The sequence below is a fragment of the Selaginella moellendorffii genome, unplaced genomic scaffold (assembly GCF_000143415.4).
Source record: "Selaginella moellendorffii unplaced genomic scaffold, v1.0 SELMOscaffold_42, whole genome shotgun sequence".
Classification (NCBI taxonomy): Eukaryota; Viridiplantae; Streptophyta; class Lycopodiopsida; order Selaginellales; family Selaginellaceae; genus Selaginella; species Selaginella moellendorffii.
Genome location: NW_003314303.1, coordinates 1,446,914 through 1,458,575, shown reverse-complemented (window position 1 = coordinate 1,458,575; position 11,662 = coordinate 1,446,914). Strand labels below are relative to the sequence as shown.

The following is an 11,662-nucleotide window of genomic DNA, read 5'->3' as shown; positions in this document are numbered from 1 at the left end:
ATATATTATTTTTATTCTTTCATCTAATGGTTGATATGCAACAAGATTAATTTTGTGTTTATAAATTACAAACATGCTTTTAATTATAAACTTTATTTGATCAATTGAATTAATAAGTAAAAATAACACTATTATTTAGCAAACCAAGCATTGCAAACCAACCAACCTGTAGCAATTTATTTTTTAATAAGAGATAAAAGTTTAGTTGGTATGTACCAAAAAAGAAAGATACCCTTAACTAACATTAAGGATACTGCTGCTGCCAGTCCCGACAATGTGCAGCCGCTGGGAGTGTGGGTCTGGCGGATGCTGGATGCTCGTCACCAAGCTGGATTATCTGGACAAGCTGCCGGGCTGGAGGCTGGAACTATGCTCGCTTACGGGCAACTCAGCTTTTGAGGCCTAAGTATCTCCCATACGTGAGCAAGAACCAGAGCGTGATGACGAGCTTTGGGGACGAGGTTTTCATCGTGGAGAACTTCGGCCGCTGCCCTGATGGATACCTGACGGGGGTTAGAAGTGTATTGTCGGGCACGGAGTCGGCCTTGTTGCCCGAAATCAGAGGAATACTTCATGCTTCCTCGTGTTGGACTGTTTGACTGTGCTGGACTATGGCATTAAAATTACCTTGGTTCTTTCAAAGACAATCTGACTAGAACAATGGTATAAGATCGTCGTGAAGAATCCTTGCAAAAATACTTCTCTGTCGTGACCCTTGTGACTGACTATGGGCATTGAAATCCCAGAAGAATCCTTGCATGAAGACCCAGATCGCTAGAAAGTTAATATCATTTGAAAACTTCCCTTTCCCGGGTATTAGGGTTTTTGCTGGCAATGCGGTGGTGATGGAAGGTATGGCGCTCTAGGGCTCTCTTTACGCGGTGGCGACGGCGATGGTGATGGAAATGGCGGCGGCGTCGGCGATGGCGATGGCGATGGCAGTGGTTTTCTTCCAGGACTGGGAGCCCTGGAAGGCGGAGCGTGCTTTGGTGGTCCTAGCGGAGGAGAGAGCTTTGGAAGCGGCGGTGGCGATTTGTTTCGAGGAGGGGGAGGTGTGAGCTTTGGAAGCGGTGGCGGCGGTTTGTTTCGAGCTGGCGGCGGCGGAGAGAGCTTTGGACGGGGTGGCGATTTGCTTCGAGCTGGCGGCTTTGGAAGCGGTGGCGGTGATTTGTCTCGGACATATGGAGCTGGCGGTGAGGGGTGAGGGGATTTCATCCGCGGGGCTGGCGGTGGAAGAGGAGGACGAAGAGCGTGTAGCGGTGGCGGCGGCCCGTTGTTTCTACGAACAGGGGCCGGCGGAAGAGAATGCGGTGGTGGCGGAGATGTTGGTTGCGGTGGAATGACGATCTCCGGCGGCTCGGCGTTTGGCGGTGGTGGGAGTTCTTCGTATGGTGGTGGAGAGAATGGGAGGAAAGGCGAGCTTCCAATCGGCGGAGCGCCGCCATAGCCAGGGTGAGGAAACGGGAAGATTGCTGGCGGAAGTGGCGGTATGATGGAGGTGTTGGAAAGCGATGGAGGCAGCTCCGAGCACAGGGTCTTCTGTGGCCGAAAAGTAAAAGCTCCCACCGTGAAGATGCCTGTTCTTCGTGCTGCCTTGGACAAGATCCCAGCGTTTTTCTCGGTGGTCGTTGGTATCTGGCAAGTGGAGTCTGGGAGCCTGACGATCTTGACAAAGAGCTGTCGGCTTTTTGCACCAGGATCTGCGAAGAACGCGCTCTTCACAGGCAGCTTGAAAACTCCGTTGCTGTCTGTCAATGCGAGAATCGCTGGATTTCCAGTGTACTGGAGTGAGACTTCCACACCTGTTAGAAGATCAAGGTATGGCTTTACTCAGCACGCAAAGTTGGACCTTTTACTGACACTAAGTTGCAGAAAGAAGAAAAAGAAGAGGAAAATCAGTTAAGCAGGAGACTTTGGAGGAAAACTGGATTCCACGAGACAAAGCCATAACTTTCTACTTTCTACGACTGGAATGTAAGTACTCCTCTTCTCTTTTGCGACTTTCTTACAGATAGAGAAAAGAAACACAGTGAAAGTGTTTGCTTCGCTTACCTGGTAATGGAGTTCCAACCGCAGTGCCATGAACACATCTCTTGCAAAAGACCACTCCAGTAACAGTGATGGTGTCTTTGCGTGTTGCCGATGACAAGCCGGCGAGAATGAAGGCAAGGAGAAGACTGTGAAGCACCATAGCCGGCTTCACGCATACACTGGCTGAAAGGTATGAAAGAAAAGAAGGTATTCGTTGCTAGAACGGAGCTCTAGGATATGTCTCTGATGATTCTGTGTGGACTGTGTGCTCACATGTTTCTCCGGATGTTGCAGAGAGATGCAGAGGTTTAAAAGAGCCACGAAGTGTTTAAAGCGAGTAAGTTTCGCTTTGTCTCGAAGATTTGACCTCCGCGAAGCAGCTTGACTTACTTTGATCTCGCAAATAACAATTCGAAGCATGTTTTTATAATCGCTGGAAGCTCGCGATGTTAGGACAAAGGTAAGTTTTTTTATTAGTATGATCTCTCGTGTGCTCTGGACTTACAAACTATTATAGAAATAAAACCATGCAGGGAGGGAAGCAAGAAAACATCCGCAAGATTCGCCCGAAAGAATCTGGATTGGAAGGCGCGGCGCGGCATTAAAAATGGAACCACCTTCGTCTCCAGCAGCGTTTTCAGCGATCCTGATCGGACATGGGACACGATTGCTTGTTTAAGCTTGACCGACGCAGCTATGGCTGGTAATGTTTCAAGCTCTCATTTTTTTTTTTCTTTCCCTATCGTCGTTCTCATCTGTAACTTCGTTCCCAGGATTCATTCGCTCGCTTTGGATCTCATAAATGCGCAGCTTGAAACAGTCTTGATCGAGCGCGGAGAAAAGAAACGCGAAAAAGGAACTATAACGGAACTTACGAGCTATGGCTGCTGCTTGGAAGAAGCTCGGCCATGGTGGTGTGGCATTAAATGTGGGGAGTTTCTCTTCCTTTTTTTTTTGAATTTGCCATATTCCAAATCAAATCTCCTGGAAACCAACCCATTGAATTCACCCAACACCATAGCCGCGATCATGGAAGAAGCAATCGTGGAGCGCTGTGATTGCTGCCTTGATCCGTGTTAATCGGAAGAGGCGCAAGAGCAAGGAAGAGGGTGAGAGAGAGAGTAGGCAAGGCTAGAGGAGGATTTGTCACGGCAGTGTGGTATGCGTGATCGATCGAGCTATCGATCGATCGCTCACGCACAACAAAGCGGCGATGGCATTATCAGAGAGAGATCGAATCTGGGCAGGATTTCTCGGAAGAAAATCCCATAAACACTGCCGCATCCATCGATTGTCGCGGGGGGATGAGGGCACAGCTGCGATCCTCGTGGCGATGGCGACGCGCCCCCGATCATGAGGTATCGGTAGTATATCGTTCTTGGGCGGGATCGAGGAAGAACAAAGAAGAAGAGAGAAAGAGAGATGGTGGGCGGTGGATTCCCAGCGGGGATCGGTGCTAGATCGATCGTGGGTAGGCAGGAATCGAGGAAGGAGATGATGGGTCCGCGGCGGCTGTGAGAAAGAGAGATCGATCGATCCATGGGCGAGCCGGCGGCGGGAGGAGAAGAGGATGCTTACTGGGGACGCTTGTGCCAATCCATGGCCTCGCGCTGCTTGGAATGTAGCTCGCTGGGCATGAGAGGCGATCCCATGGGTGTTCTTCGCATTAGCAGCTCCAGCCACCAGTTCTACGAGAGTGATTCCACGCCGGATAGTCCCCGCCTCTCCACGATCAACGCGACGATCTCCAGCCACTTCTCTGGGAATCTTTCGGCAGATTCGAATGGGCTGGAGAGCGGCGCCGTGCGAGAGAACCAGGGAAATGGAAACGAAGAAGCGCCATCGCCGCCCCGGCCGCCACCGCCGCCACCGCCGCCGCCGCCACCTTTGAGAAGATTTTCTCTGGAGATCTTGCGCGAGTGGGCGATGAAGCGATCGCATTGGCAGCAAGTAGCGAGCGATCCCATGCTCTTCCCTCGCATCGCCCTCATGGTACGCCAACTTTTTCTTGTCTTTATGTTTTCGTCGTCCTCGTTGTTTCGTAGCGATTCTTGGCGTGTTCCCGCGAAACACGGAAGAATCGAAGAGAGCTAATCGTGTTCTTCGTGTTCTTCCAGGTGATGCTGGTGTTGCTCGTGACTATACTCACCGTGAGCGCGTGGTACGTTGCCTCGAGCCAGATTCGACGATCCATCGCTCCTCTCGTTGCTTCTTTGCGAACCGAGGCTGCGTTTGACATCGAGAAGCCGCTGGATTTCGCTCTAAACTACACTTCCACTTCGGTGTCGCTTCTTTCTCGCCTCCTCTCGGCCTCCAACGCGAGCTTGACATCCTCCCCTCCTCAGGTACGAGTGAAAGAAAGCTCACCAGTTCTATCGCGAGTACTGGATTTCCTGCTAACTTTCTCTCGTTCCAGCTCAAGAGCTTGCTGTGGACTGGCTACTTCATGAGGCCGGGCAGCAGCGCTGCCGGATTCTTCACTCGGGATCTCTCTTTCATGGCCTTTGCCGACTCGAACTCCAGCAGGAGCGACGACGCCTACTTCTTCTCGTCCACTGGAAACTCGAAGTCCACGCACCGAAAGTCGTGTGTCTCGCCGGACTCCTTTCGATGGTTTCGCCAACTAGTTCATCCGGTCACGGGGAAGGTCGAGCAAGCGCAGACGCCATCGCCATGCCTGTTCTACACTGCTCGCTCGTCTCTCTACCAGGCAGCTCTCAACGACACGAGTGGAAAGATCTTCTGGGACATCACCGCCGACTCGTCCGGGAGTTTGTCACTCTTGGGAATGCAAGCCGTGAGATCGAGCTCGAGAACCAGCGGCGTGGCTTTTGTGACGAGATCTTTCGAGAACATGATGCGTCAAGTGGATGCTTTCCAGCAGCATATGTTCCTCATGACGGACGATGGCCGCTTGGTCGGGATTTATGGATCGAGCTACGCAGTCGGGGACGTGGATCGAGCAAACTTTACGATTCCACTCGCCAGGGACTCGAGCGACGCGCTGGTGGCGAGGATATCTTCGTTTTTGGATCGAGTAAACTCGAGCTTGACTTCGTCTCCTCGGCACTTTGAGAACGTTTTGGTGGATGGCGTTCACTATCACGTGAACACGGTGCCATTGTCAAGCATTGGACAAAATCTGGTAAGCCATCGTTTTTCTTCTCCTTTCTTGACGAAGTTCTTCGCTGATTGCGCTTTTCTCTTTCTCTTTTCTCAAAGTTCTACGTTGTTTGCGTTCTTTTCTCTCTTTTTTCTTCGCTAACTCTACGTGAGCTGAAAGGTTGCCGTGTTGATCATCTCGGTGAGGAGCTTGGAGATTGGACTGGACGCTCGGCTGCACACTCTGGGGATGATTTTCCTCGGCATTGCTCTCGCGACGGTGCTGATGGGGTGCTGCCTTGTGGTGATGCTCACAAAGGGAGTGAGCATCTCCATGAGAGTGGAGCAATCCTACATCGCACAGGTGAAAGCCACCAAGCTCGCCGAGAAACGGAGCAACCACAAGAAGCTCTTCTTCGCCAACATGAGCCACGACCTCCGGACTCCTCTCGCTGCCATCATCGGCTTGATCGATCTGTGCCTGTCTTACAAGGAGCGCCTCTCGGTGGAGCTCGAGTCCAACATGCTACAAATGAAAACTTGCGCTACAACTCTTCTAGGTGAGCGATCATCTCCTTCTCAAGCTTGATGACGAGAAAAATCGTTTTTTCCTTCTCGCAGGGATTCTAAACTCGATTCTAGACATGAGCAAGGCCGAGGTTGGCAAGCTGGAGCTGGAGGTGGCGGACTTCGACCTCATCAAAGTCTTGGAGGAGGCAGTGGACATCTTCGCGGTGGTAGGGGCCAAGAAAGGCATCGAAGTGGTGCTGGAGCTGCCGGACGACAGCATCGAGCTAGTGCGATGGGTGCGAGGCGACGCTGGACGAGTGAAGCAGCTCCTGTGCGATCTCCTCAGCAACGGTGTCAAGTTCACGAGCCGCGGCTACGTGATCCTCCGAGCTTTTCCCAAGCAATCCTCCTCGCAGAGCTGGGTGGCGAGCGCGAGCCGGCGGTCCGGCCGCTGGTTCCAGAAAACTTTCGTCAGCTGCTTGAGGACTAGCGGCAGCAGTAGCAGCAGGTCCTCGCAGATCCCGGCTCGATCACAGGGCAGCAGCAGTGACACTCTCGAGTTCGAGTTCGAAGTGGACGACACCGGACAAGGAATCCCGCAGTCGCGACGCGAGGCAGTGTTTCGAAACTTTGTCCAGGGGAGCTCCAAAGTCCACTGCACGTATGGAGGAACCGGGCTGGGCCTCGCGATCGTTCGCTCCCTGGTAAGCCAACATCAAGTTCTTCGATCGATCCTCGCATAAAAATCTCGTTTTTGTTTCTTCCCAGGTGCATATGATGGGAGGCCAGATCAAAGTCGCCAACAAAGACGGCCCAGGAACGCTCTTCAAGTTTAATCTCCTCTTCCAGAAGGCGTCGAGCAGGGATATCCAGACTACACACTCGGGCTTGCGTCGCAACGGCTCGCACCAGCAATCTTTCGGAGAAGAGAGCCAGCTCTTGGAAAACGCTGCCCGGGTTGACGGACTCGAGGGACAGAACCTCCAGGTGGTTTTGGCGATGGCGGGCGAGCTTGGTCGGAAGTTTGTATCCCTGTGGATGCAAAACAAAGGAGCAGCACAGGTCTGCGAGGTCTCGCAGTGGCAGAGCATCATCCCGAGCCTGGAGCGAGCTCTCGCGGATCGAACGAGCGTTTGCTCCGCGGACTCGTCACTGGATATCACCACCGAGAGCAACGCGAGATCATCGCCTTCGCCGCGAGGGAGGAGCGTGCTGTGCCTGGCGATGCTGGATACGGCGCTCTTCCCAGAAGGGAATGCCTCCATCACCACCAAGTTCCGGATGGAGCTGGACGAGCTCGTCCGGAGCTCACGAGGGAGTGGCAAGTGCGTGCACATAAGCTGGATCTTCTCGGCCGACACGACCAATCTCGTGTGGCAGACGCTCCACAGCCGGAGCGATCTCATCGTCCACAAGCCCGTCCATAGCTCGCGGCTGGCGGCGCTGGTGGAGGAGCTCCAGGGGCAGCACTTTGAGCACTTGGTGGCGGAGCAGCAGCGGTGGAGCAACGCCAAGAGGCCGAGCTGCGAGAAAAGATCCTCCTTTTCTTCGCGGAGCCGGAGTGGATCGGCACAGGAGCTCTCCAGGCTGTCACTGGATCAGCACCAGCAACAGCGTGGGCTGGCGGAGGAGCGGCGGCGGAGTGACGGCGATGTGGATGAGAGCGAGGATGGTGACACTGGGAAGGGGAGAAGTGGGAGCTTGGCGGAGCTGCGAATCCTGGTGGTGGAGGACACGGTGCTTCTCCAAAAGGTGACCAAAGCGATGCTGGAGCGAGAGGGAGCGATCGTGGAGCTCGCTGCCAATGGCGAGGAGGCTGTCAGCTCCATCGCTGCGAGCTTGGCGGATGATCCATGGAGTCCCGATCCAGTGCAGCAAAAGCGGAGAATGGATCTAGTTCTCATGGATTGTCAGGTATGGAAAAAATCCTCTGTTTTTCTCAGTTTGTTTGTTTGCTCCTGGACTGGATTGCGGTGGAATCTATCTATCCATCTGTTTGTCGCGATTTTTTTCTCTGACCTACTGGTGGATTTGCAGATGCCTGTCATGGATGGCTATGCCGCGACGGCTCGCATACGCGAATTGGAGGGTGGATCGAGCAGCAAAGCCAGCGAAAACAGTGGTAGCGCTTGTCGAGTTCCCATAATTGCCCTCACGGCGCACGCCATGGCCAGCGACGAGCAAAAGTGCAAAGGGGTTGGAATGGACGCGTACCTGACCAAGCCATTGAATCTGGAGGAGCTGACGAAAACGATGAAGGGCCTGGGAATTCTATCTTGAGGTTGCGCGCGGCGAAAGAGAGGGCGAGAGGAGGACGAAGAACAAACAAAGAACAAGAAGGGCAAACGACAGCGGTTGGATCTGTGGCATTAATCCAATCCCCGCCGTCAACTGTTTCGCGCGCCAATCGGGGCCCAGTTGAATCTCTGCCGTTGGATGCGCGCTCCCGCCACTAGGCAGAAATTTGATCTATGGCGGGCCAATGGAAAGTGGACGCGTTGTGTTGACGCCGCAGGCCAATGCGGCGGCGCCACGTGGTTCTGTTCTCATCCAAATGACTAGGGCTAGCGAAGGGGTCACATCGGAATGGAGAGGTGGCGGCGCGGCGGCGGCGTGGAGGAGGAGTGGAGGCGATGAGCGCGGCGCCGCTGGGAAATCGCTGCCAATGCGGTCGCCACCGGGAAGAAATGGTTGCGATCGCCAGGGGGCCATAGGTGGTTAGGTTATCTCTCTCTTTTTATATTCCTTCTCTCTTGAGTGGATATGGATGCCGGATCACACTCACACTACAGGGCGTGCTGGAATGTCGCCTTTTCCTCAATCGACACAGTGATCGCACCGCTGGTGGGCGTGGATTTGCAACACCACTTTGCGGTGCTGGACGGGTCAGCCCAGATTCCAGTGTTTTGGCTGGGGAAGCTTTGCTTCAGCACCATCAGCGATAGGGTGCGCTCTCTCTCCGACAATCTGTGCAAGACAATGCGGCAGTGGAGCATCAATCTGCTCGTCCAGGTGCTGTTTAGCGGGATGGTGATGCTCAATCCCCGGCTCAGCGAGGCCCAGCAATTCCAGCTCTTGTCCGCCATCACCCGGGCGCTCGAGCAGCTCTTCCTCCAGCACTGGCTGGACGAGAGGCTGATGAAGGGATTGATCGCGCTGGCGTGCCCGGATCGCGGCTCCCGGATCCTCGTCACGTATCTCGTCGAGGTTCTCAAGGGTCTCGCTTCCAGATCAACGGCAGCAGTGGCTGGAGAGGGAGGAGATTTGGAGTCGGAGTCACAGCAGCAGCAGCAGCGAGAAGATCTCAAGGCCGCGAGAATTCTCTGCCAGGAGTTTGGGATCGATCACATGTACGTAGCGGCGATGCCAGCGTCGGTGAGAAGGGCGGTGCTCGTCGCTCTCACGAGGGACAGGGACGAAGATCTTGTAGGGTCGGCCCAGGAGCAGCGGAGACTGATGGCGTCGCCGGTTTGCTCCATCACTCTGGAGCCATTGCTGCTCCAATCCAGTGGCAAGGTGAGCTTCGACGTGGTGGCGGTGATCCAGAGCAGCGGCTCTAGAAGCGGTGGCGACGATCATGCGTTTCTTTACAGGGGCACGGCGCTGTACAAATGGTTAGCGAAGCCGCAAGTTCCAATCAGTCCGGAGACGAGGAGCGTCGTCACACCCATGGACGTGTATCGATTATCTTGACACACACTAGATAGGATCCAATCCAACATCACCAACTTGCAGAGAGAGAGAGAGACAGGACTAGGAAAGGCAAACATTGTCAAACAAAGATTTTTAGCTCCTGTATACACGAACAGTGACACAAACCTGCATTTTTATTTGTTTAAAATATCCCAAATATATTCATGCATATTTAAAATTTTATTAGGATCATTATTACATACATGCGTATGAATTTTACTATAGAACGCATATTTTTTGAGCTTGAAATAAAAATTGTATTACTTGTGAGCGTTGAATATGCACAGTGGTGACTATTGTTGGACTAAGACCTAGCATGTAAAAAATTTAAAATACAATAGTAAAATATAATATATCTTCCACTTGTTATGGAGGATTTAGATATGTCAAGATCAAGAGTTGCCATGTAGCTAGTCAAGATGATTAATTATGAAGATTAAGAAGCTTAAACTCTTTACATAAAGAAGCAAAATAAATAGGTGACACCTGATAAAGTGTCCCTGGTGAGAGCAATGAGCATTGCCCTTCTCACCTGGCATCGCCACTACATACACTGGTGGAGAGATCTGGTGACTTTGAGATCTTCTCACTGGTGGTGCTGCTGCTACTGTGACTCTGACTCCAAATCTCCTCCCTCTCCAACCACCGCTGTCGTCGCTAGACCCTTTGAGAGCCTCGACGAGATAGGTGACGAGGATTCGGGAGCCGCGATCAGGGCACGCCAGCGCGATCAATCCCTTCATCAGCCTCTCGTCCAGGCAATGCTAGGAGAGTTGGAATTGCTGGGCCTCACTGAGCCGGGGATTGAGCATCCCAAACTACTAACCAAACTAGGATGAGGAGATTGATGCTCCACTGCTGCATTGTCTTGCACAGATTGTCGGAGAGCGAGCATACGCTATCGCTGATGGTGCTGAAGCAAAGCTTCCCCAGCCAAAACACTGGAATCTGGGCTGACCCGTCCAGCCCCGCAAAGTGGTGTTGCAAATCCGGCACGATCAACGTGTCCATCAGAGGAGAAGGTGGAACAATCACCATAGATTGAGGGGTCCCATTTGTTTATTTGGACTTCAGTGCCTTTGCCATTGTGAAGTTTATTACTTTTAATATATATTTTTTAGCAAATAAAGTAAGAGATGTATAATCCTTTTGTATGGTATGATTGTGAGGACGATTTAGTCAAGAATGCTAGCTGTGTTTTAAAAGCAGAAACTGCCACTGGATAAAAGTTATAGATTCCAAGTAAAATTCATATCATTAAACTGCATCCATGTTGATTCAATATGAATTATAGAGTGGTTGTGTATCCTGATTCATAACCAACCCAACAATTATAAATACCCAACAATCATTATAAATTATTGCTCCTATAAAATGATGATTACTAGTTTTTAAAATTATAAAAAAAATAGAAATAGAATTTACCCAATATACATATAACATATTAGGTGATTAGCCACTAAAACTGTAAGCATTCAATATAATTATGTTCAATTCTACCAAAACTTCTATACTATGACTGTATTTATGCTTGTTTGTCAAACTTACTTTCAACTTATTTTTTAGAAACTATAATCCACATGGCTTGGAGAAATAATTTTATTTTTCAACATTCATAGGCAAGAAAGTATTACGCCTGGTAAGTGAAATTTTTTTACTTTTTTCTTTAATAAGTGGTTACAAAAATATACCACATCAATATTTATTATCATCACAGTTTCTAATATCTATAAATAAAAAATCACATTTGTGGTTGGACATGAGTGTATTTATTCTTAGACATATTCTTATCAATGTTTATAATTATCCCACCCAGATTTAATATTAAACCTATGGCTTTTATATCTGATTTAATATTTTTAGAAAATTATGATAAATACTTAACTTGTATTTAATATGAATTTCATCAAAATATAATCACATTATTATTACCAGAATTTAAATACTAAAATTCTTAGCTCTCGAGTCTTAAATTATTCAAGACCACACTTAGCTATTTTGGATAAAACTATCATCAATTATTATGCATAAACTATAATCATAGAAGCTGTACTCAAGTTACAATATTTTACAATATGATTAAAAAAAAAACAATCTCTCTATCTTTATTCAAAGTTCACTTCTCCATGAATCTACCTTCACATAATTAGATATTGATTGCAACTTAATATATGGAGGAAAGAAAATCTTATGGCCAACAAACACATTTAATAAAGGTATTGGTTGTGTTTTGAGACTATAAGAATATAAAATTTATTTTTCATTTCTTAATGCAAATTTTTATTGGGCTTTTAATAACTTATTATAAATATCAAAACTTTTATGA

The 11,662-nt window shown here is 50.0% G+C and overlaps 2 protein-coding genes across 2 annotated transcripts; one reads left to right on the top strand and one right to left on the bottom strand.

Moving 5' to 3' along the window:
• Nucleotides 1–594: 594 nt before the first annotated feature.
• On the bottom strand, nucleotides 595–2,215 carry LOC9636197 (vegetative cell wall protein gp1). The gene is made up of 2 exons (XM_002979693.2): nucleotides 2,053–2,215; nucleotides 595–1,802 (listed from the first exon to the last, which is right to left on the bottom strand). The coding sequence occupies exons 1-2, from the start codon at nucleotides 2,189–2,191 to the stop codon at nucleotides 817–819; spliced, it is 1,125 nt and encodes a 374-aa protein (XP_002979739.1). The 5' UTR covers nucleotides 2,192–2,215; the 3' UTR covers nucleotides 595–816.
• Nucleotides 2,115–8,192, top strand: LOC9636196 (histidine kinase 1). The gene is made up of 10 exons (XM_024684797.1): nucleotides 2,115–2,221; nucleotides 2,326–2,491; nucleotides 2,549–2,734; nucleotides 2,805–4,023; nucleotides 4,149–4,376; nucleotides 4,448–5,176; nucleotides 5,315–5,693; nucleotides 5,755–6,347; nucleotides 6,412–7,557; nucleotides 7,681–8,192. The coding sequence occupies exons 4-10, from the start codon at nucleotides 3,571–3,573 to the stop codon at nucleotides 7,921–7,923; spliced, it is 3,771 nt and encodes a 1,256-aa protein (XP_024540565.1). The 5' UTR covers nucleotides 2,115–2,221; nucleotides 2,326–2,491; nucleotides 2,549–2,734; nucleotides 2,805–3,570; the 3' UTR covers nucleotides 7,924–8,192.
• The last annotated feature ends 3,470 nt before the right edge of the window (nucleotides 8,193–11,662 follow it).